The sequence below is a fragment of the Aptenodytes forsteri genome, unplaced genomic scaffold, assembly GCF_000699145.1.
Source record: "Aptenodytes forsteri isolate BGI_AS27 unplaced genomic scaffold, ASM69914v1 Scaffold8, whole genome shotgun sequence".
Classification (NCBI taxonomy): Eukaryota; Metazoa; Chordata; class Aves; order Sphenisciformes; family Spheniscidae; genus Aptenodytes; species Aptenodytes forsteri.
Window position 1 is genome coordinate 6,901,113 of NW_008796218.1, and position 27,218 is coordinate 6,928,330.

A 27,218-nucleotide genomic window follows, 5' to 3' on the forward strand; every position below is an offset into this window, starting at 1 on the left:
GCCAGGGGAGGTTTAGATTGGATATTAGGAAACATTTCTTAACCAAAAGGATTGTCAAGCATTGGAACAGGCTGCCCAAGGAAGTGGTTGAGTCTCCATCCCTGGAGGTATTTAAAAGATGTGTAGATGTGGCACGTAAGGACATAGTTTAGTGGTGGACTTGGCAGTCTCAACTATACAGTTCACAGCAATTTCCCATATTTATGGGACAGTACCACAATAATCATATGCTTATAACATTACAGCCCTAGCTCTTGGGGAAATTTAAAAGACAGATTGATTTTAAAGCAACTTTAGTGCAATACACCGCATTTTTTCTGCTATATCTTCCCCAAATTTGAATTCCCTCATCTCTGCATTCTGATCAAAAAGAACCAGACTAGTTTACTTTAATATTGCCCATTGACTTTCTAATGAAACTAACAGTTCTGAATGTTGCAAAACTGTCAACTAATATACCTTCTGACAGTGTTAACCTGAAAGAAAGTCCTGAATTTGGAAAATGCATGTTGCTATATACAGCACCACTATTAAATTAGTAGTAGAGAATTTAATATTTATTCAGAAGTTTTTATTTCCAACAACTTAATTTTAGCTCTTAATAGAAGATGATTCCATCAGTACTTATCATTAAGAGAATGCTATAGAATGAGGAGGTATACCATGGAGTAAATAAAAATATTTTATTACAGATGAAATCTCATAGATGGAATGAATCTATGTAACAAATATTCTGATGCCTGACGTTCCTCTTCATTTTCCACAACATAACATTGTCTTATCGTAAGTCTGAAGTGTCAGTGTAAGGATATCAGTGTTAAGATACTCCAATAAGTATGCTACATCACATATGGACAAGAGACATTTCATACACATTTTTAAATGTGAAATGGTTTTAGTCCACAAAGATGTATTTGCTCTCTCTTCTAGTGTCTACTGTCAACAAGGTAGATTAAAATGTGTATCAAATCTTTTCTTCCAAAATAGTGTAACAGTCATTTGTCAATTTCAGAGGAGAAGAGAGATGGAGCGAATGAGTGTGTCTGAAGACAGACACACAAATTCTGCAACAAAAGACAATATTAAAGCCAGACTAACCTCATTTCACACACCTTACTATTCACACATTCCATTTACTTGAAATACGTAGATGTATTTTTCCATCCAAAATCTACTGACACAAAAGATTGCTGAATGCATTGGTTGTAAAGTTTTGGATTTCCTATGGAAAAGATACTAATTTTACCCCAAACAAAGATTGCACTGACACTGACAAAATGCTTAAAGGCAATTCATTTTGGAAAAAAAAGACACACAACCCACTCCCCCACACCCCCCAAACACCCTGGAACTTAGCAGTACTTCGTAATTCTTATGATTTTTTTTACAGAAGTGTAGATGTAAATCATATTTTTGGGAAAGTGGGATATAGAAAAGAAACGGCGATAAAGGTGTTAACTGACTGCATAATAGATATTGCTCTGTGGAGTCTGAACAACGACAGGAAGTGTGAGGGGGAGGGAGATTAGCTGATGCCAAAAAAAAAGAAAAAAGAAATAAAGAACAACAAAAAAACAGCTAATGGAATGATAAGAGATTTTACAAAAGCACCACGTAACATAAAGAAATATGATAGGAAGGCAAGAATGAAACTGGAAATGGTATTCTAGGAAACCTAAAGAGTTCAAGAAACAGGCTGTAAGAAATGAAACAGTGCTTGCTGAGCACACAAACCATGGGGACTGGGTTGTACAGCGGGAAAGATCTGCTGAAAGTATACATTATGCCAAATTAGATGTACAGTTTCCATACAGAAAAGTGTTGAGAGGCAAGAAGAGATGTATTTGGCATGGACAGGTTGCAGCAGAGAAATAACAGTTTATATACATTATGTGAATAAACACTAAAAAAAATAGAATGCTAAGTAGCAGTAGTTCTACGTAAATCAACATTAGCATTAAAAAAAAAAAAAAAATCAATATTACTATGTTGAATTTCCTTCACATGTACAAAATTGGTGACATTTAAAGTTCCAAAGTCTTTTGTCATAATGCAGATGATGACTACCACAAGCAGTCATTTCTGTTTTCAGATACTGGATCAATTTCAGAAATAAGGATTTTCAATGTTACTATTTCAACTCTGAAAGTGCAGCAGGTATAGTAAACTTACATTTTTGAAGAGCTGTTCTGCAAGTTCTCTAACATGTTTTATCATTTTTGGTGGATTACCTTCCTCAGCTTTAATTCTTTCGACTTCAAAGGCTACCAACTTTTAAACAAACAAAAAAAAGAATAAAAATGTTGATAATTCAACTAAAAATAATTTATTTCCTATTTAAGTTATGAAATGTTAATCTTAAATTGAAACTGAGCAAAGAAAACTGAACACTGAAAAATGTGCAATGTCACATTGCTCTGGAACATGAAACGTTTTCACTTTCTTATAGAGTTTCTATTACCAGATTTTACAGTCCTACCTAACACAGAAAGTCCTACATAACTAAAACATTCCTTTAACATTTCTAATACCACAATCCATATTTCTCATATATACTACTACTATGAAGAATTAATAGCAAACTCTATTTGTAATCTACATTCAAATAAAAGCCAGCAGAGTAAAAATACGGGGCACAGTAAAAAGAAAAAGCGTTTGTCCCAGTTTATATTGTTGGGTATGTATTTAATTTAATATTTCTCAATTACTTTTTCAATGTTTCTAAGAATATAATCAAATTACTCAAAATAATTCTGTACTAGCACATGTGATGCATTATGAAGTTCCAAACCTGACAATAGGAACAGCATTACCATGATTTATACAACTGTAACTTCATACACATGAGCAGGGCATAATTTTATGGAAGTAAGCTAGACATATATGCTTAGTAAAAAATAAGTATTGAGAAGTTTAGTATAACCTTTATACATAAAACAGTGAGGATTCAGAAGCATTTCAATAGTTTTTCACATGCTGAAATATCATAGTTAGATTTTAATTTCCTTGGGAATATAGAAACAGTTTTCACCTCATCAAAAAGATCACAGGCTCTGAAAGGAGGACCCCTCTCTGACACAAAACCAGCAAATGCCATTCCATTGAGAACTTTGGTTAGAAAGTCATTCTCAATTAAGCCTCGCTGCCCCAAGAAGGCTGCCTGCAATAAAGATGGAAAAAATTGCACATAATTTATCAGTATCAAAACTACAACCACCTATTTATATACTAGCAGTTAAACATTTTCACCAGCTTATAGTAATATGTGGTACTTTCTAATTAAATCTTTTATATTACCTAGTATCTTTTTATACCTAAATTCAGGAGTGATGTAACAGGAAGTTTGATGTACACATTTTATAAATCTCACAGGCAGTAACAGAAAACTAGTACTTTCAAGTATTGTCTTTTAATTACATACATATGTTTTCAAAATTCCTTAACGATTCCTCAAATGTTTCTTTGTATTAAATTTTAACTTTGTTTCACATTTCATCACTGTCCCTGCAATTAGTCCCACTAAAATGCATTGATATAGTGCTGTCAAAATGATATGCTTATCACATGTAGATTATTTTACTTTATTTTTTTAAACTTTAACACTTGTTCAAAAGGCAAGCCCATGGGAATGTGACACAAACAAATACTAACTAAATATACGTAACTGCTTCTCTTTTACCTTATGGAAATGAATTACTGGTTCAGCATGAATTCTGATCAGCTGAAGACATGACCGGTATCCTTGGAAAAGTTGTGCAAATAGCCTAAGGAAGATTGCTCGCACTTCTTTATCCTGTAAGCAGTAATTGAATAAGCTGTCAAAACATTTTTGTATTCTAAACTTTTCCACGCTTTGTATAAAGCTATCTGAGAAACACCTACAAATTCATCAAACAATGCAGCAGTATAGCATACGAATCGGAGCTACTTGTACACATATGAAGTTATCTTATATGAGGCTACAGTTTCACTGAGCTGTCCGCAGATGGCAATGATAGATTTAGTACATATTCACCCCTTTACTCTTACCGCTCTTTTCTAGGCCTGCACAACAGCCTGTGGGCAATGCAAGTGTAACTGTTGGGGTGGTCATGTGGTGAACCACATGAAGAAATTGCCACGAGAAAAAACTGATGCTGAATAAAGAAAAGAGGGTATTTTAGCCTGGATTTATTCCCTAAAATAAATGCACCTCTGCAGCACTACACAAGCAGTGCCACTGGAGTGGGCAGGGGTGTCAGGGAACCACAGGAGCGTAAGCTGGCATTGCTGCTGCTGGGGGAACCAGGCTCAGAGCATCACAGGCATCACCACAGTCATCTGCTGTGGTTCTGCCAGCTGAGGAGACTGCTCTGAGTTTGCTCAGCTACTTGTCTAGGACTCTTCCAACTCATGTCTTCACTTGCCAATCTACTGCAGCCAAAATAAGCCAGGGTTAGTTTAAAAAGTCCTGGTTTATTTTTATTTAAATGAGTGAGTGCTTACATAAACATCTACTGGTTAATGGAAATGATGTGAACAGTTGGGGGCAGACTTGGGGCAGTGACATCTTCAGCTGGCCCAGATGCAACTAAAGACTGATCAAATCCTGTGCCACCCACGTTATTTTATCTTAGCTCAGGTACCTACTCAGACTGCTGCCACATCTAAAACCTGAGGTCCTAAAAGTTGTTTTACGACCTCAGATTTTATGGTGTCTCAAAGGACTTTTAAAAACAAACTCTAACTTTAAAAGTTACAAGCAACAAAGAATATTAGATTAACGAATCAGGTAAACTGCTGATCAGCTAATCAAGAAGCAAATACAACCTAAATAAGTTAAAGCTTGTAATGATTTTTTAAAGAAGTAAGTTTAGGTACATACAAGATTCTATAAAGCTGTCCTATTGGAATATTTTTCTAGATGTCTCTTTATTCTTCTCTGGAACACGATCGGTGTTATTCTATTTTTAACTTAATTTTCTAAGGGTTCACTTTACTGAGAGAGATTCTCATTTTCTTTGTGTCCAGGCTGCTCTCTAGGATTTTAACAGGTACATTTGTACCCTGACTTTTTGGATTACTTGAAAACATGGTCGTTTCCTTCAGATTTAACAATATTTCTTATATTGATACAAAATTATATTAATTTATAACTTCAATATTCAAAGTGAGATCTTAGCTGAATTTTGCCATTAGTTTAAATGAAATCTGGATGACGTTTTCTGTCTTCAGCAATGGAAAAAAAAAAACAATCTTAAAGCAAGAAATAAGAACAATAAATATATTGTACCACTTCAGAGTTTTACATTTTTGAATACACCTACACAAAAAACCTGAGGTGTGTTCTTAAATTGAATTGGCTTTTGGAGTTTAGTTTGGACTACCAACTCATGTTCAATTCTAGACACTCCTACAAGCTAAGACCAGCAGCTTTACCAAGTTGTTAAGTTATTAAGTTATTATGGCTTCATAATAACTGAAAAAACTACTTTTAATCTAAATTAACGAGATTTTAGTAGAAAACTCTCTACAGACTTTTTTTAGTACAGACAATTACATATTGTTTCATTCAGGTTGAGGTTCATTAAAGCCAAATCCAATATTACAAAACATACAACTCCTTCCTTAATATGTGCAAGCATACAATTCATAATTATCATCATTATTATTATTATAAAACCACTGACTTATGTTTTGCTGACACAGCTACCACATCTATCTTTACTCATATGTACGCTAAAATCTAGATCTGGAATGACATTTTTAATGTTTCTGAACTTTTTTTTTCCTTGGGGGGGTGGTGGGGTGTCTATAACTTAATTTTAACGTTTACATACACAAAAAGACCAGTATGTCCACTCGTGTAAAATTCTGTAGCTTTACTGGTCTACAAAACAGAGACAGCACAAATTTAACCCAACAGACAGCAATATTAAAAGAAACTAAGGTGCTTCGATATTAATACAAATACGTTTATAAAAACTTCTAACCCATTAGAATGCTATTAAAGGGCAGAATGCAAAGTCCAATAGCATTTCTTTGCTCCACCAATAATACTATAAAGCAAAATTCTGTAGCTTTACTGGTCTACAAAACAGAGACAGCACAAATTTAACCCAACAGACAGCAATATTAAAAGAAACTAAGGTGCTTCGATATTAATACAAATACGTTTATAAAAACTTCTAACCCATTAGAATGCTATTAAAGGGCAGAATGCAAAGTCCAATAGCATTTCTTTGCTCCACCAATAATACTATAAAGCATATGGATTATGGAACAGAAAACACAAAGTAGAAATTCTTAAAAGAAAGTTAGTCTAAAATTTCAACAGTTTTCTACTTAAGGAAGTCAGACATAACACAGAAATCTTACCAGCATTTTTCAGTGTGATAAAGCTGTTCGCGGGGGAGGGAATGCATAATCTGCTGTTTCCAAATCAGGATGCAAAACCTAGAGAATTTTTTAAACAAAATTTTTTTCCCTCATTTTGCTGAGGAAAGGACAAATTATTTTTTCTTCTTTCTCAAATTAATATTCACTGATATTAAGTACCTCAAATAATAGATTGAGTTAAATTATGAAGACTGTATGGAAACAAAAGTGGGATTAATTTCTCAGCTTCAGGTTTCTGTAAGTGAGCTAGTTATCAAAACCTCTTATTATAGTCAATGAAGCTAATCAATATAGTTAAGGATTTTAGAGTTGATTCATCTGAAACAAATTAACAGACAGAAAATTCTTCTCTTTAAGGTAAGAAGATTTGTTCAGAAGCCTCCAAATAAAGTATTTTCTAACTTATGATGATGATAGTAAAAAGACAAATGGAACTACTTTTTTTGGTGATTCCCTAACATAGAATCAATCATTCTTGAATAATGATATTGGAGTTAGGGATTTTAGAGTTGATTCATCTGAAACAAATTAACAGACAGAAAATTCTTCTCTTTAAGGTAAGAAGATTTGTTCAGAAGCCTCCAAATAAAGTATTTTCTAACTTATGATGATGATAGTAAAAAGACAAATGGAACTACTTTTTTTGGTGATTCCCTAACATAGAATCAATCATTCTTGAATAATGATATTGGGGCATCATACAAATAAACCTGAAGACTAATTCGTTATTCACTTGTTAAACTTCAAGACAATTGAAATGAATTTATGAAAACAGTAAAGAAGCTAAAATGAATTGTAACAATGCTGCTCAAACACTGAGGTTGAGCTCTTATTAAAAATCATTATTAGGAAGGAAAAATCACTAACTTCCTCTTGAATAGTGAAAAAACATTTTAGTAGTAATTTATTGATGATGATATCTCTAACTTCAGATAATAAATTCTTCTAAAACCAGGAATGTTGGCAGGAATTGTAGTTTTTAACCTCACATTTCCAGTGTGTTTGAAAGCGATTTAATACTGAAATTCATTTTTAAAGAATGAAAAATAGGTGAGAGGGTAGAAAATGGGGTTTGTATCAAAACATACTAGAGAAAGCGCCATTTGAGTTTGATGTAGCAGTGGTTCTGGCAGCTGAGAAAGATGAATACATTCAGGAATTTTAATTGTGCCTCCATCCAGGTCTGCTATGATTACGTCTAACTGCAATGAACAAACAAAAATATTATCAGTAGTGTATACTATGAACATAGTTTAAAAACACAACAGTTTAAATTTCATGATCTGTACGTAAGTTAAAATAAACAAATTAAAACAGTATTAACTTTAATATATAGAATGCTTTTGATAAAGCAAATACTCCAAATACTTCATATTACTGAATCTAGCTGTGAGAAATGAATGTAAACCAAAGAAAGTTAAATTAGGCCAAACTTTCAAAAGTGACTTCTGTTTCTGGATGTTCCAGGTTCGTATTCAGTGATCTAATAGGCTGTTTGCAAAAGGACACAGTGAGAACAACTGTAAGTAAAATTACATGTTTCTAGGTATCTCTCTAACCCTGGTTCAGTGTCTCCAAGCACATGCTTAAAAAGTAAGGATAAAATAAAATAATTGAGGATACATTTGAAAATTGTAAGTGAATTGTTCAAACTCATGACAAATACATGACAAAGCTGGAAATGGATCCATTCCTTCCCATCCTGCACTAGAATCAAATTGTTTCCCTCCTCTAATTTATAGTCTCAATGTATTTACAAAAGAATTGACGCTTTTTCTTTTTTCTCCTCCTGATTGTCTTGCCTTGCCTTCTACGGTAATGTTTTAAAAGTGTATGTATTGTTCATATAAACATCTCTGAAGCATGGAAAATCTCTGCAACTAAACACCACAAATGACATTGTGACTATGAATATGCTGGGTAGGCATACTTACAAGCTCATGAATGTCATTACGAAAGACAGAATGTACACCAATTATGAAAGGTGTTGGTGAGCTGAGAACTTCCAGTAACTGTGCAGGAAGGATTGGAATATAGGGATAACTGTGGAAAGAATAAATAAAATAAAATAAGAAGCTCCCAACTATCCCTTCACATAAGGCAGCTTTTTTCTGTAAAAAAAAAAATCTTCCTGTTACGTATTAAATTTACTATAAATATCTGTTTTAAAAATACAAAAGATGAAAGTATTTATTGCATACTTCTTTATAAAGTGCCATGCTGTTAAAAGAACATCTGTCATGTAAACTCCAGAAATTATTGTATCATAGGGTCTACAATTTATTGTAAACAATAGTATTTTGCAAAATAAGAAAAGATATTTTCTTATAAAAATAAGAAAAGAAAAAATATTTGTAACATTTATTTTATATGGACATTGTATTGGCTAGTTTTTAGCCAGACACCTATAATTCAGCCTTTTGTAAAATAACATTAATAAGAAATCTTTAAATGAAATCTTTTGCTTTGAAATTGAAATGACAGCTAAACATTATGTATAGAATTCTATATTTCAGATATTGTTTACTTGATTTGACAATTTAAAAAAAATTAGCGATTTCATCAGAGCAACATGAAAATCTGTATCTAAATTGATCAATGCATTACAAGACCTAATTTACAGTTATTAAAAATTTACATTCATTACTATTTTAGCATTAAGAAACATATTCCAAAACTCACTTTCAATATTTTCCTTCTTATTCTACATTAAAATGAAGCCCATCTCTGAAATATTTTAAATAAAAATGTGCTACTAAAATACAGGCATCTTTTAAAACAGATGTCAGAATTAGATGTCTTCTTCCTAAAAAAGCCAAATAGCTTGACATGAAGTTTTCCATTTCAAAACGCTGGATCCAGATGTGGCTTTTTAGAGAGAATCAATTTGTCCATTTAAATTCATTCTCTGGTGGACATTTGTCAATGACTTAAAACTGTGATACAAGCTAATGTAGATGTTATCTTAGAATCACAGAATCTTTTGGGTTGTAAAGGCCCTCAGGCGATCATTTAGTCCAACCTTTTGCTCAAAGCAGGGTCAAGACTGAATCCAGATCAAGTTGCTCTGGGCTCTGTCCAGTTGGGTCCTGAAAACCTACAGGGATGGAAGCACCACAGGCTCTCTGTTCCACTGCTTAGTTATCCTCATAATAAAACATGTTTTCCTTGCATCCAGACAGAAAGCTCCCTCTTCTCTGTTTTTAGTTTATGACCCCAATCTCTTGTTCTCCTGCCACGCACCTCCGCTTACTTGTTGGCAGGCTGTGATTAGGTCTCCCCCACATCTTTTCCATGCATTTACTCATGGATCATCACTGTCAAGTTTTACCATCCAACTGATGCTGTGAGTAGGGTTTCTATTGTATTTGTAGGTTGGATGTTTCTCCTTTTATTGTTTCCACTGTCATGATGCAATCATATTTTTATTAATGATGTGCACAGACTAGCACTTGCATATATGATCAGGAAAACCTTTGCTTATTTGAACAAACATAGCACAAACCTTTTGTTAACGACAATGTAATATAAGTTATAAAATGAGTTAGAAAATTAGTCAAAGAGTTCAAAGATTCAAAACTCAACTCACCTATATTTGAGAGGAAACATCAAAGACTCCAGAGCCCTACAGGCATCACTGAGCCTCTGAAAACTTGCAGAGTGAAAGAGAACTTTATTTTCTGTAAGCACGGCACAGAATAAGCTGAGTACATTCTGGATTCCTTAAAAAAAGGAAAAAAAAAAAAAACAACGAACTGTAACAACGTGCCAGAAGAAGAATAAAAATTACATTAAAATGTACCATTTTCTGGAGGAATTCTCAAAAAGCATATGATAAATGCATAAATTGCCAAACCTCAAGTTCTTCTACCTTTTAACTAGTGCAGCTTCCTTTCTATCTTTCAGGTTGCTAAAATACTATCTGAATGTATTTCTACATTTCAAATATATTGTATTACATCTCCCTTTCAATAACCACTTTTAAGGATTTCCTCTTCTCAGCACAAACCCCAGCAATGCTTAATAATGACTTCAAACCGTATTATATGTATCTCCTGCATAGCCTTCTGTGTATCTAGAATTCAGTTCTGGTCACTGATCCAGGCTTAACTTCTAAACCTTTATGTATCTCCATGGCGGGGGTGGAAATCATACTGCCGAGCTCAAAAGAAAATGACAAAGACTTCCTAGTAAATACATTCCTACTTTACCCATGGAGAGCATTCTAGGAGTCACAAGGTTAAAAAAGGGCAGTAAGAGCGTACGTGTCATTAGAAGGATATGTTAAAGAAGAGCTGACTGTTTAAACAAGCTCCACTAGATTTAGGGTAAGACTCATGAATCAGATGATGGGGGTTTTTTTAAGACAATATAATTTACCTAGGAGACAAAGCCATGTGCTTTCAGGGAAAACCAAAAATACATTTCCTTTAAAACAAAGTCCCATCCTGAGAAGCAGACATATCTGAGATATGTGAGATATGCTGAAATTTATGAAATTTCCTGAAATATGCTGGAATGTATGATGTTTCCCTGAGGACATAGCTTGTGTTATCAGTAAGACAGCCTGTATTACCTTTACAAAGCTACTGCTTATCTTGCAATAATCTTCCCAATAAGAAGTGTGACTACTGAGAGCCACTATATTCATATGATAATTAACACTTTGTTTTGCTTAAGTAATTTTCATTACATGTCTTGACAAATCTTTTTTTTCTATGATGTTGTATGAAAATTTGCTTCACTGGAGTGGAGCTTGGTTTATAAATATAAAGGGACAAGGATTCGGAGACGGTTTTTGAGAAAAAGACTTAATTCTTAGGATGAACAAGTCAAACAATAACATAATAGCTTGTACTTTCAAAGTCCATTCTCCAAGAACCCTAAGGACAGACTCATGAAATCAAAGGCAGAGACTTGAGAGGACTCAAGGACAGAAGACTTTGTTATAATGCTGAGTGAGTTACTGTTGCAAATATTTGCTATTGTTTTCAGTGGCATAATTAATACTGTGTTGTGTAAAACAAACTGCTTTATAATACGCAATGTAAGGATAGTGTTAATGAAAAACCAATCTAGTTTCTTTATGTGAATTAAACAGCACTCATCAGTGAATGGTTAGAAGCTAACTTGAAATCATGTCCTTGCTTGTGTGTGCATGTATGAGGGTATGTATACATTTGAACACAAAGTTAGAAACTGCTTCCTGTTTAAAAAAATCTCTGTAAGAAATTAAAAACGTGAACTGCTCTTTTTATGTAAAACTGCCCTTGTTCCTTTCCCAAAAGATTTTAATGACTGCTTTGGAGTATACTTTTTGATTTAAACTAAGTTTTTGTTTTCAAGCTAAGTGGGCTTTTTACACGATTTCATTCCACATCAAATATCTTAAGACACTTCGGAATATTTTTCTTTTAAACATATGACACTTTTTTCCCATAATGAGATACAGAAATTCTCAAACAATCCTCAATAAAACTTTAATAAACTTTAATTCTGGCAGGTATTACTGAGGAAAATAATCCCCAAAAAACTCACAACATTTGGTACAACCAAATTCTCAAAAAAAAAAAAAAAAACAACAAACCAAACCCAAACCAAAAACAGAAACACCCTCTTGTGATCAAAATACCTATAACTAAAAGATCTTGAAACAAATGGTTGTCCATTCTGCACGTCTTAAAATTGCAACCTAGGCTGAGAGGTAACAGATATAAAGTATTTTCTGGATGTGTTTTACAAAGAATGAAAACATTGCGTTACTGAAAGTATTCAACTGAAATCAAGCTGTGTAAAAAAATCGTCCTTTTTTCTAGCAATATGACATTCTCTTGCAGTGGATTATGAAGCAAGAGTCTAGAAGGAATATCTTAATTCCAATACCTTTAAAAGTCCTGAAACTTATCCAGTATCAGCATTTTTCACTTGAAATCTCTTCTGAATATAGGCTTCCCCATCAGATATCAAAACAATACACAATTCTCAATAGTACATAATTAATGAGCACATAAAATGCAAAATTTTTACTAACAAAATATATGAAGTGGAAATCAAGATTATTTGTTTATGTATAAGGAGAACACCTGCAAGTACTTCACATCCTTTGAACACTGGCCTTCTAAAAAGAAGATGTACACAAAATATTCTGACTTTCTGGTGTTGATACCTGTCTATGAATCCAAAACAAAATATTATGGTTACATCGATTTTTTTGTTCTGTTGAAAAAATTGAGAACACATTGGCTGTACAGCACAAGATCACGCAGTCTCCTAGGAACTGCTAAAATGATATACTATTGTATAGCTAACACAGGTAATCTTCATGTTCGTATATAGCGTTAACTTGTACGTCTGTTAGATTTTTATCTTTACCACTGTAAGAAATGTGTTTTGGTGTCTTCAATTTACAGAAAATATTGGATATCTAGTCAGTGTAAATTCTTTTTTTCTTGCTGATTTGTCTCGATAGTTTAAGAACCCAAGTTCTTGTACACTACGTTAGAAGACAGGTCAAAACTCAGCGCTGAAGTTCCACTGAAGTTCAACTTTTCTACTTAATAGAGTATGTTCTTGGTAACCAGACAAAGAGGGTCTTTCTCTCTGTAAAACTCAGGAGGGAAAGAAAAAAAAAAAGTACAACAACAACAAGTTTGTCACCTGAACTCAACTACAGTAAGCCCAGAGTTCACAAGTTCTACCTGCCTCCCAAGGTTTTACTGGAGGACAAAGGGACTATACTCAAAAGGCAACACTTACTGGAATAAAAAGAAGGGGAAAAAAGAGGAAATAAACCAATGCTTTTTTTATTATTATTTAAACTACGAAGCAGCGATGATACAGTTTGTGAGGCTTTCATAGTTTCATTAGGGAAATTAGTCTGGTTTTGCTGCATATTAGTGGCCACAGATAAAGCTTCAGTTTGTACTCCACAAAGGCATTTCTCATTGTAGCTTAATTGGCACCAATATAATTTGATATTTAAGATGACTATTTTTGTCAGCTATCTCCCATGTATAAACTTGATGCCACACAGAAGAATATTTACTGCAAACATGTTTTTATTACATTCCCCTAGTTGGTCTCTCAGATGTTCACCACATTTTAACTGGCCATGAAAGATGAATTTTAAATGCTTGCTGTGATATGAACGCATCAGATGTAGCCCCAGCTTTGCTGAGTTAGACAAAAGCATTGTTTTATCTGCAGAACTCATGAAAGTGACCAATATTGAGAGCATCTAAACACATCTCTGTCATAAATCAGCAGGTCTTGTAAGGAATAGCAGGGAAAAAAAACAGTAAGCCACTGGGAAATATCCAACCTTCTCTGTGAGTTTGAACAGGGACAAATGAAAGCCATCACCAAAGCAAGGAGACAGGCTGGTAGGGGCAAGGAAAGCTCGCTGGCCAACTGCTCACATATCAAAAGGGAAGCATTGTCTCTCCAGTCTGGCAATCCCTGTCACATGTCCAAGTTAGCAGGTCCTTTGAAAAAGCAGTTAAAAGCAGCTGTGAACTATGTACATTACTGTCCTGCAATCTGCCATTGGCAAAAATCCCTGCACGGGGAAACATTGCAGCAGAGAACCAAGTGCAGGACACGGATCTCCTGTATGCCCTGTCTGCGCATCTGGGCTAAGTCCAAACACGTACAAGAAACCTGCATGGGAAACGTGTGATAGTTACCTAATGTAACCGACATAACTTTATAGATGTTCTTAACTTCAAGCTGAACCTGGAATTTTCAATGGATTGAATCTCCATCTAAAAGTTATTTCTAAATTCTCTCGGCCATTTTCTGCATTCTGAATGCATAAAAAGCAGAAAGTCACCTCACCAAAACGGGCCACATTTCAGCAGACAGAAAACAAGAGACTAGGAATCTTGTGTGCTTGCATTTGAAAATAAAGTATTTTTATTTCTGCAAGGTACCTACAATACAAATGAATATACTACAATGAGAGTATTTGACTTGTCCTGTGTAATCAGAGTTCATATAAAAATACATAAGTAACTTACAAGAAATAACAATACAATACAAAAAAACCTGCCAAGAAATAACCAAGGTAATTTCTTTAGGTATCTTTCACAAAAGCCAGTTTAAAGTGAGAACTTCACTGGCTCTTACTCTTTTCTTTCCTGAATGAAAGCTTCACAGCCTAAGAAATATTAAATTTACACCTAAGGAGAGGTTCTGAAGTTTTTGGGCGTTTTGTTTGGGGGGGGGATTTGCATAATAGAAGTGCTCTTCCATTGAGAAGCTAACCACCAATGTTAACCAACTTCTTGAAAACAGGCTACTCAGTTTGGAAACGCACTTGGACAGTGAAACCCAGGCTAACCACTTCCACTGACTGAAAAACTTGTACAGCCCAGACAGCTTCTTTGGTACCAGCTGTTTTCCTTCCCTCTCTCTCCCTTTTTTTTTTTTTTTTAAATACTCTGTATACAATACAGAAGAATATAAAATAAATAAAATCAAGTGCACGTTACAGACATCTAATCTGGAATATTCTTATTTTCAAAATGATAGCCACTAACTCAATACAAAATTATTGCTCCACACGTACTTTGAGATATATGTTTTCAGGAATATGAGCAAGATAATGACTGTGAAGGAAATTTTCATCTGATAGACTCAAACCAATTATAAATTGGTATAAACGTATAAACGACTTTCGATTACTTTCCTTTTTGAAAAACCATTTAAACCATTGATTAAACTATTTGACCAAGCCACCAAGGTGTTGTTTCAAGCCCTGCATGTTGTTTACTGAAAGCAAACAGTTCCGAGTAACAGCCTGAGCCCAGTTTCCTCATGCCACAAGACACAATCGTGTGTGTCTGTAACCTTGAACCGTATACTGGTCTTCAGACTCCACACTACATCCGATGCTAATTTGTCAGGGCATAAATAGACAACACGAAAAACAACAAACAAGTTGATTTTTACAGATTACTCTTTTGCAGTCCACAGACAGACAGACATCCTGTAAAATATTATACATATGCTGGAAAATTTTGAATGGAGGCTTCCTGACCTTCACTGTTTTCAAGTATTTAAAGAATCTGTAATTTGTACTAAATTATCTGACATCCTACATCAACAAATGTATCATTCTGCCTGCTTCCTGTTGTTCTAGAATTTAAGTATTTATTTAAGCATGATTAAAAAAACCCAAACACAAAGTGTACAACAGATTATTAACTGTCCTCTATATTGCATGAAATCAAAATATTATCACTAACTTCTTCAGACTTTTGTAAAGAGTTATAAACATGAGATTTGAAAACTCAACTAGATGAATACATTATTATGCCAATATGCCATTCTTGAATTACTGGACACAAGAAAAAGCTTAATAGACAAAATAATCCCTAACTTAGTCAGACTAATCCAGGAAACGGGTCAACAAAGACTGAAAAGCCTTTCTGAAAGGCCACTGGAGAGTGCATAGTACAAGTTCTGTGCCAGGCACTGTCAAGCTCTAAAGATAACTGGGGGAAAAAAAGTAGAGAAAAACAAAACTCTCTTCATTTTTATTTTTAGACATAGCTGCATACAACTGCTAATGAACAAAATACAAGCTTAACTAATAAATAAGAGGTAACAATTGTACTCAATACTCATATAGGTAATCCTTGCCAAATTGTATTCGTCAATCCAAAAATTACATGGTATCTCCAATCAACTACACACAGTTAAAACAAACCCAAAAAATTGCTATGTCACTCAGTTCAGGATCAATTCACATTTAGAAAAATATGCAGTTCTGTTATTAGAGTAGGACTGCGCTGCACACTACATGATTAAATCATAGCCAAACTTGCTCACAAATGGGGAGCAATCTAGCTGTGCCAGCAGAGAGTTTTGTGAGGGTTAATTTATCCTGCTTTCTGGCTGGGTAACAGAGAACATGAGTCAGACGAGTACCCCAAGAGATTAACTTATTTGGTCTTTGTCAGACTAAGGGGGAAGAGAAGCAGTCTCTAAAGCACAGAGCCTTCAGCTAAGACTCCCTCAAAGAATCAAACATTTCATGAATGAAGTGTTCATAGTAATTTCTGAGCACATAGAAGCAAACATGGGTGTGACACGCAGTCCTGAAATCAAACCACATTTTGAGATAAACTTGATTTTGGAACTGAAGGCAATTCAGTATCTGAACCATGAATGTTGCATGTTCTTTGTAAGAAGCAGGGCAAAACAGAGGCTTCTCTACAAACCAGACTTTGGGGAGGGTGGGAAGAGGTACGGAACAGGAGGACCATACAGAAAGATTGTGGTATAGATGCCATAAAAGCCAACTGATCATTAAACAGCATATCAAAGAGACTGTGAAAATGAGTATACATATAAAAAAGATCTCTTCAGCTGATGGATAAATATTCCTACCACTATTGCTCCCCCAAAGTCCAACAATATCAACTGTGTTCTGTCGACACTGAGTCAAGCAGATGGTTGTCATCCAAACCCAAAATTACACAGGCACAGGGAAACAGGGATTAAGCACAGTATACGATCTACTTAGGAAGACAAACAGTGAGGTCTGTCATTTGCATGTTGATATCACTTCATTATTACCAATTTCATTAAATCCCTCTGCAGACCTACTTAAAGGAGCAGCAAAAGCCCTCTGGATTTCTTGAGCCTTCAAACACAAGTCTTGCAATACATTAAGTGAACATGATCAGCAAATTTTTTTTTTCAGAGACAACGATACAACTAAAGACAATTAATAATAAAATATTTAGGTAATAAGGTCTTCATCCCTGAAAGACAGACGTGCAAAATCATTTCATATGCACAGTTTTAAAGGTATACATATCCAAAGTGAGACTGATAAGCTCAAGATTTATATGAGTGTGTTGAGTGAGTTTTCTCAATAAAACAGAAAAGACAATGGAAGGTAAAACAGACAAATAATGGTTTCATATACAGAAAGCACTCACATGGTAGGGAGGTAAATGCCAAATTTACATGAAAGCAGTAACTTTGAATTATACCAACATAACCTGCATTACCAATTGAAAGTTTGCAACTGATTGTATGTCTGGCTCATACAGACAGGCTTGATAGGCACTTCTAAAAATAGATTTAGTTACTTTATTTTAAATGTCGGGTTTGTATTTTTTCTTTTTTACTGAACACACATCAAAAACAAAGTCCAGTAAAGAATAAATGCCAAGAGAATGTCAGTCAAAGTAGGTTTGCATATAAAATTAAATTCAGAGCTGTTAAGGGGAAGATAATCTTCATGCAAATCAAATATGAGATTTTTTTTTTTTTTCTCCTACAGGGAGGGTGGCAAGCAATATTTCTCAATATTGAACTGTTAACTATCAGATTAAAACAAGTTTTTGTTCTCTTACTGTCTCTATATGCATGCAGGCATTAACATTTGAGTAATAGTCTACTGAAATATGATTTATTTTCACATCTCATCTTCTGCTTAGTTATTTAGTTATCTAGTAAGATACCTAAAAGAGGAAGCTATTTGGTTTGGATGTTTATCCCATAAATATCTAGTATTCCAGCCCTAAAAAAGTAGTAAGTAGAGATAAACAGTAATCCTGTACAAAACTAGTATCAGGATACAGAATTTCTGTATAACCCTCACAGGCCCACACTAACCAAAACTCAATGAAAGAATTTTGTAAAAGAATTTGAGTGGACTGGGATAACAGATACATACTAATGAATTGAAATGCTGCCCGATTTCCCTAAGTAGAGGTGAGAGAGTGCTGAAATGTTCCCACATTTTTAGAAATTTTTATAGGTGACTTTCCTTCATTAGAACTGCTCTTTTAAGAAACATTAATTTATTGTTTGTACCAAATATTTTGTGAAACCTTCTCTCCCACGTACATCAAAAGATACATTGGAAAAAAATAAGCACATGCTATAAAAATTATTTATAGCCGTTAAATTAGCCAAAATTATCTTTATTTATTCTGATAGCAAATCTAAAATCGTAATCTGATGTGAAGGAGAAATTATTTGCAACTGCTGTTTTATTTAAGTAATCAAAAACAGATACTGCGATTTACCAGCTCTCCAAATTGATTCATGTATGGTAAACTGTCCAAAAGTAAAGGAGGATTTCTGTTCAGCTACCAACAGACATTTTAAACTTCAGGAAAACCATTAAAAATTTTTCAGACAACCCAATTTGTCTTCAAAATTTCACGTTAGAAATCAGGAAAATTATTAGAACAAAGAAATATTAACTTTCTGACCACAGATTCAAAGCCATAGCAGGATGAATAGAAAGCAAAGTTATAACTATGACTTTTTAGAGACTATTGGAAATTATTCTGCATATGAGCTAATTAACAAAGTATGTTACCTAATAGAGAAGTGGCACATTAAAATGAAATTACTATATTTATCCCCTCATTGTCAATCTCGACAATTCAAGAACTGTCCGGAAATAAAGCCGGAACAACAACTGCATGTTAATGACAGCCTTTTTATGGGACTTAGCCATGTTAGCTAGGTAGCATCAGAAACCTGGTATGGTGATGTCTACTTACAGATACCAGCATATCATAGATCCTGATCTTGAAACCTTAATCTTTATTTACTCATAGGCATAACATGCAAACCAGAATTTCTGAAAGTACAAAGGTATACGCTACAGGTATGAAATCAGTACATTTCACTTTCACAGACACAACAAGCATATGAAAACACTTAATGACTTTTTACCTTGATGATGGATATTTTTGTCATCTTTGCAGCGACATATAAAACAGCAAGTCTCGAGTGATTTGAATCAAAACTACGATGACTAATTCCAGATAAATCCATGGCTTATTTATTTACATAAAATTTTAAAAGCAAGTATTTCACTCATACCTAAGAATAAAGCCGACAGGCAAAATAGAGAATTAAACCCACAAAATTATGAGTAGCTGCAATATGAAAAGAACAGTATAACATATGGGAAAGACTGCCACGTGTAATGGATTGTAAAATATTCTTAGTAGAAATACTACAAATTAAATCCTGATGGAGCAAATGGATACCCCATAATTTGACTGGATTCATTTAAAGCAGAAAAATGTCCTTTAACAAAATGTTCTTCAAAAAAACAATGCAGAGCGAGAGTAATACTGTTATGATCCTTAGAAAGAAAATATCCAAGAATGAGAAGAGTATTGTCATTCTTGAACTGTACACAGGAAAAATGGTCAAGGATACACAAGAAATTGCAAACATATCTGTTTCCTGCCTAAGGACTACAAAGTCCTTCTCAAGGGACATAACTACTGAAGCATTATATTAATGGAATCAAACAAATGCAAAGACAACAAGAACAGAGGTGGCTAATCAGGATATTCTGTTAGAGCTACTGTCAGCCACTGTTGGTTGATCTTCATGAAGCATAAACCCACAGATACTCAGTTAAGGAAACTGCGAAACACCATAAACATGAAACGTGAAAAAAGTCACTTTATTTTCTTAAAAGATCATATTTGGATTCTATGCAAAATGTTTTGCGATCTTTAAAAATTCTTTCTTTGTGAAATCATCTGAGGTTTTCCTGACCTTATGAGATACTGATAACTCAGCCCACATTGCAACTAAATAGCAATAATTTAAACATGATTTTACAAGAACAAATGGAATGAAATTTCTATAGAACTGTTTTTTCTTTCCTCTTCAGCACAAGTATTAACACTGAAGTTTTGAAATTTAAAGTTTTGCAAGGTCTTATGATTTAACTGCTAACAAGTTTGCTTTGGAATAGTGAGAAAAGCTATTTCTGCATTCATACCAGCAAAAGTAGAAAGAAAAGTAGTCTGTTCCGAGTAGGATCTGTTTCAGTATTTTCTATAAGCAGAGGTAAGCCTCTTTTGTTTTTTCTAAATTTGTTTATTTATTAGACATTTGGCTTTTGGAGTTTACATTTTTCTCATCTCTGGAAAAAAATAATTTGTTTTCACTCTTCTGAGAGGTGTTTTCTGAAGTCCTACTATTAATAGAAAAATTACTCTCTTCTCAAATATCTCAAAAGAAATTTTCACTTAACCATTTAAAAAATTTCACCTCATTGTTATAAAGCAAACAGTAATATATAATTTTATTATTTTTCATCTTATTTGAAAGCTTCCTTTTAAAAAACAGCTCATTATATACAGCAAATACACAGCTTCAAGTTTCTTTAACAGTAGTATTTACTTATGTCAGATAACTTTTCCTTCTGAGATCCACTTAAAATGAACTACTGCATATTCTGTCTTATTAAAAGAGGCATTAGTAATAAAAGTTTGGACTGGATAAAAAGTAAGCGAGCATCTTCTTTCATGTGCTTCATTGTTCTGCAAAACAGTGAACACTACAAGAAATATTGGTCACTGCCTCCCAACACATTTCAGAATCCTGTCTACTGATGGCTGGCATCACAGCACCAGCATTATACTGATAATGAGAGCGCTCTCAGCGTATCCACATATAACAAACAAATGTAAAAAACCTGAGCAGCATGTACTGAAGGAATAGTTTGACATTATCTGACTGTAAGCTGCTCTAATGGCTATCATTGAAAGGAACGGTCTTATCCCACCCATGTGCTGCTGCTGCTTTGTTTACACCTGCATAAAAGCTCACAAGAGTCCAAGGTGAGCTAGTTCAAGCTGGAAGAGGGATGGATCTGTTCTCACGGCAGCACTTCGCTATCAGACTGACAACTACAGCATCAAACCACAACCTGAGACTGCTGACAGAAAACAGATGTGACTTTCCCTCCTTCCACCCTCCAGATACTTTCTGTTAACTTGGTGAGATAAAATAGCTCAGCACGGGTGAGCCAAGCACCACTTTAGCACAGGGGATGGGGCAGGACTGTGCAACTAGAAATGGACATTAACAAATGGGATCGGCTGCCTGGCAGTTTATGCTGCTGGGGAAGTGAAGCCTCAGTGACTGTCCACAAAGTGCAGTTACTTGGGAGTGCAGAAGAGTCCCTGTACAATATACACTATCACAATATCCCTTTATTTCCAACAGCATCTAAAAGAACATTTTCTTTCCGTTCTGCTGTTGCAGCAGTAAGGGCCCATTAGCAGTAAATGCCACATCAAATCCCTTGGTAATCTATTTGTTCTTTGACAGACTACACAAATCTACTTGGAAAGCTTGAACGGCAAACTCTCTTTTACTGGGTTACAGAGCTAATTGCAGCTCACTGGCCATTGGGATTTAAACTGAAACTGCAACATAAGCCAGCAGCATCCACTCATGCAACATGTGGTGCCAGGTTCCATAGGCTGGAGAGTATACAATTTATTAAGATCAAAGACTGATTAGAAGTTTCTTGATTATATACTTCAATAAAACTGTCTTAATTTAATTTAGCCATACATGCTGTTAAATTCCAACAAAGGGTATATATGCTCCCATCACACGATACATGACATCTCATGGAAAGAAAAAAAAATTCAGTGAGTTGAGTAAGAAGTTTGTAAACAACCTGACAGAGGTAAAAACCAGTTCTGGTTCATATCACTGAAGTCTCATAACAAACATGAGATGTGGAAAGGGCCCCACATCGATGCTCTAATCTTAGTGCATCTCCCAGCTATAGGTATTACTGTACTGAAAATGCTGCATTTGGTCACTTCATACATCGTGCAGATTAAATCTCTCATTGCTTAGCTGCCCTTACGTTATTTCTGAACATAATGAAGTATTAAAATATAAGCAATTCTTGCTCTATGTTGAAGACACTAGGATTTTCTTAGTCAACAAGTTGAAGCCAGCTCACATGCTGACTGTGCAGTGACCCTTTCATAATGTTTCCCAGCCAAACTAATACACATATATATTTATCAGGAATGTCTTTTCCCATTTATACAGTAATTCAATATAGTCATCTGTTGGCATAAAGTACACTACATGAGAGGCTGAACATGATCTCTCCCCTAAACCAGAATTAAAATAATGAGAAACTATTACATTACAGAAAACATTCCTCAAAGTGTCAACAAATGTAGTCAAAAGCAAAAATTCTGGGTATTTTAATATAATCTGGATTTAGAAATATGGGACTGAAGGGTCTATAAACAGTGATAGAGTCCAGCCTTTTACCATCATGACTATATCAGACAATGCCAAATTGATCAAGCTTCATCTTAAATGTAGTGACACTACTTGTCATTACTACTCACAACAGAAGGTGTTTCAGAATTTTTCTCCTCCTATGGTGAGAAATCATCTTTTATCTTCCAGCCTTAATTGATTCATGACGTGTACCCACGAACTCCTCTCTCTGAACAATACTGATATAAAAAACAGCAAATGGTAACACATATGGTCTATGATATGGAGCAAAATAAAAGGATAAAATACAGCAGAAAAACCTAACGTTCAAAAAGCAGCCTTTAAAAGCCAGTATGAGCAATAATATGACCAACAATCTAAATATTCCTTTCAGATTTAGGGTTATTTTGGGATTTATGTTTTCTAAAGAAGGTTACACTTTTTAAGCAGAACTACTTTTACTTTCATTCAGAATACAAACGTAAAGCATAGCATGTCCTACAAGTATTGTCAGTTTAAAAATTAGCTATCACAAAAGTTAGCTAATTTGAGGAACATCGTAATTCAGTTTTTGATTGAATAGATATTTTCTAATAATCATGGTAAAACTAATTATATTTTAATGTTGTTATTATATAATCTCGTAAAATTTATATTACAGTTATATGAAAATGACAATGTATTTACAAAGAGTCATTGGTGGCTATTTTTGGGTTTTTTTTAGTATAAAATGTCAAATATTACCTAAAAAAATCTTAATCACAGAAGTACTAAGTTCTGGCTCTACTTCCTATTATTTTCCTAGCATGGTTCCATATAAGATCCATCTACCTTAGGAACTATTTGAGGTGTATCAGATGAGAGTGCAAATCTATAAAATAATAACTGTCACTATAAAAAGTCAAAGAGACTTTAATAGGTAGCCATTAATACCTCTGTTCAGCAAAACACTAGGCTGAAAAAGAAAAATTGCTGTAGACTCAGGGGTCTTTTGATAGAGCTGAACAGGAATGGGGTCAGCTACGTATCAAAGTGGACTGTTAAAGATTAAGCCACGTGCCAAAATATTACGTTTACAGACATTAAACTAAGAGCCTCTCACATATTTTTGCCCACAACCTGAAGAAATACTCAAATGCCCAAACATCAATATGCATCAGTCATTCCGCAATCCGTGTCTACATGACTAACCTGATCTAACTCTAAAGTGGGCCTACTTAGAGTATGGGATTGGTCCTTTTGACTTTCAGAGGTCTGTTCCGACCTAAATTATTTACAGCTCTACAAGCTCCTCCATCATGGTAACAGCCAAGGAATTCAGGCACCTAACCCCTCTGTGAAGGAGCAACTGCCAGATCATTCAAGACAACCAGCTTTACTTTCCCTAAGTGCAAACTACTGCAGATAACCTCGCACCGACCATGACTGCCGAGTATTACTGCTGAAAGTTCACACAACATAAATGCCCAACCTAGCTGTGTACTGGGGTAACAGAAGAAATTTCTGGTTTTGAACATTCTTAAAAAGAAAAAAGGTAAAATTTATTTTAAGTTATTAACAATAATATAAACAGAAGTAATTAGCAGCTAAACACACAATATGATGTCACTTACCTAATGATTTTATGAATAATTATCCCAGTGTTTAACTACAGACCAAGTACACCTATTTTATTGGAAAAACAAACTAGAAGCAAGCGTCATTCCTATATCATACCACTAGCCAACATGTATCCTTTGAGTTACAGTTAAGCCAGCATTGAGTTATTTATGTTGAGCTCTACTGTCTTCTGAAACTGAAGAATTATTTAAGTAGTTCCACTCACAGTACTGGAAGTGAAATACTTTTGATACAATTGGGCTCCTTCTCAAACAACACTGTGTAGTCCAGAATGCAGTTCCTCTACACACTCCAAAAAGCTGAAAGAACCAGCAAAAGTTAGACTATCTGTGAAGGAGCAACAAGGTAGTTTATGCTAGCTCGGCAAGAAGAAAGTCAAATTCCAGGGTCACTGAGAATGGAGACTAAAACCAATATCCACAAACATAAGACTGCACAATTGGGTTGTGCTTCTGGGAAAGGCAAAATATCTGCATCCTGCTTGCTACTGACTATCAGAAATGCAAAACGGTTTTTGGATCCAATTATTCTAGAAAATCTCCACCTTGGTATTTAAGCCCTCCTTTATCATAAAAGAAGAAAGTAAGTTAAGGAGTTATGATGGAGGGCACATGGGGCAGTGTCTTATGATCTTGCATGAGAGTGCACGCTTTTCCCAAGCATTCAGGTTCTCTTGCTCTTAAGCTACCATGTGACACTCAACTCAACTTTTCAACCTCTCCTGTATATAGGATGCAGTTTAATCGTAACAGCCTTGTAAATCACTCACCTTTGACAGCACTGCTAATATTGCACTCTTTTGGTATGTATGTGTCTATTAATTTGCACCCTATATTGTGACAGTCAGTAGACTACAAGATCTTCCTTTTCTTCAGCAAAGCAAAATACCTTGCACTTGAACTTTTCTGCTGTCCAGTGGTGTTGAGGTCTGACTCAGCATGGAGATTCTTTGTACTTAGAACTGAAACAAAAAATTACAGATGATCTCCACCAGATCATTTCTCTGCATTCTCCATAGGTCAACAGTTGCTGAACTGTGGGATGTTTATCTTTGTGATACGTAAACAATCGTGCTCCAGTAGCTTACATCATAATTTCTGAGGTAGTGCACTGGGAAGCAATAAAACATTGGAAAGGTTAACAGATGAAGCCAGCTTTATTGCGGAACGCTGAAAGTCTGACCAGTGCGCATATTTTAAGATCAAGAAAGATCTCTTCCTCGGCATCAGCTATACCAGGCAGGTAGCAGTGCACAACTACATCTCTTGTAGGACTTGCAAAGCTTGATTTTTAGTATCAAAGGGATCAAAATTTATTGCGAAGAACTAATATCAAAATATCAACTTTCTCAAGACTTTTAGAAGGTAAACATTGAAAATTGAAGAACCACCAGCTGCCAGTGAGCAGCAATGGCACACTGCTCCATAGCAGGAGGCAAGGCAGGTGCCAAGTATGGAAAGAAGGCGGGAAGGGGCAGTGCCCTCACCAACAAGTGGTGGTGTCCCACTGTACCCAGAAAAAGATAAGCTGGGTAGGTCTGCTGACAGCAGATAGGTTCAGCCAAAAGTCAAGGTAGCCAGACAAGCCCATAGTGATGAGGAAGGTCTGAGGTCAAGCCAGGAAGTCAAGTCAGCATGGCAGGGTCAGGATCAGGTCCAGCGATGGCAGCCAGATCAGTCACAGTGCTCACCAGGCAAGTCCACGATCATGAAGAAGGCCTGAGATCAAGTCAGGATGTCCAGTCCATGGGTGAAGATCTGGGTCAGAGCAGTATGTTGCCAGGCACAAGCATTGCTGCAACACGGGCCAGGCAAGGACTGAGGGCATGGTACAGCATCCAAGCGAAGAGGTCAACAGGCCCCTCCTTCTTGCATCTTTCACACAGCTCTTTCCTCAACAGTCTGAACCAAGGTTGCACAGCTGTGCTACATCAACGCTGACCTTGAGCACAGGCAGCTCAACCGTGGAAGGAGGGGGTCGGGGGGGCCGTTGATGTACTTGGGGCCCTGACATCAGCTTTCAAAGGGAATACTTATAAGAACCAAGGACAGAGCCTGCTGAACTATCAGCCTAAGTAGAGATTTCAAATCTTCTGAGAGCAAAATGTATGCTGAATGTTATTGGCACAACTACAGAACCATTTAAAAAAAATGTGGGTTTTAATGAGTTAATCAAAACTGTAAAGTGCAAGTCTGTCAGTTTAAAATCCCTCTGCATGTACAAATACCTACTTCCAAATAGAGATGGAGCAGCATACCTTCATTAAAAAATAATTAAAATAATGATGTTGGAATTAAGTAAGATCTTCTCCCCAAACAAAATTTTGAACACACAAAACAATTTTAATATTTTTGTTTTGATAATGAATATACTAAAAAACCCCATCATTCTTCATTAATTTCTAACAAAACAAATATCACTGTATAACAGTAATGGCTTTTGGCTTCATGACTGTTTAAACCAATAAAAATCACCACTGTCAGTGTCCCACCATGGAAACATGTGGAAAATCATTCACTTCTATTTGCTTGCTTAGCGTTAATTGATTAATTTATTATTTTCAAGCAGCTCTCTGCAATATCAGAGAAGTATCTGCTCTGGTGCAAAAGAAAGGTAGGAACATGCAAACAGGGAGAAAGGACAGATAACACTCCGAACTTCTCAGTCTCAAGTCACAGTGTTGAATTTTGGAATTGAATAGCCATATTAATAAAAATACATGTTACCAGTACTATTAATACTGGAGCAGAGCATTTTAAACTGCTTGTACTGAAGTACTTCCCTGCTTATCAACTCTGCCATCATCACACACATCTGCCCTAGTATTTATATTTTGTGCACATGTAACAATCTTTAGAAGTTTAATCAACCGATCACTTCTGACATCTGGAATTACTGATATTTAATTACACTGCAGTCTTCAAATATATTATTTATAAAGTACTTGTTTTAGAGGCTTCATATACTGCCTAATGGCATACACACAATTTCTAGATTAAAAATATTGTAAGATATGTAAAAAGGCTGAAGAATAATGATGTTTAACACTTTAATGTAAGTTATATCATAGGTTGGACAAATGAAAGACAAGCTTGCCAAGCAACCTGGCTAAACCTAGCATTACCATGCATCTTCATCCTGTTCAATCTATTTCATCTCTATTCTACACAGTC

General features: G+C 35.1%; 1 protein-coding gene across 1 annotated transcript in view; it reads right to left on the reverse strand.

Annotated features, from left to right (window-relative positions):
• Nucleotides 1-27,218, reverse strand: part of SBF2 (SET binding factor 2) — a 178,794-nt gene that overhangs the window by 124,293 nt on the left and 27,283 nt on the right. The window contains exons 5-11 of the mRNA XM_009288813.2: nt 9,968-10,100; nt 8,313-8,421; nt 7,467-7,580; nt 6,358-6,435; nt 3,680-3,793; nt 3,032-3,160; nt 2,173-2,271 (exon numbers count right to left, since the gene is read on the reverse strand). Coding sequence (XP_009287088.2) covers nt 2,173-2,271; nt 3,032-3,160; nt 3,680-3,793; nt 6,358-6,363 — 348 coding nt within the window. The 5' untranslated portion in view covers nt 6,364-6,435; nt 7,467-7,580; nt 8,313-8,421; nt 9,968-10,100. The remainder of the gene's footprint in view (nt 1-2,172; nt 2,272-3,031; nt 3,161-3,679; nt 3,794-6,357; nt 6,436-7,466; nt 7,581-8,312; nt 8,422-9,967; nt 10,101-27,218) is intronic.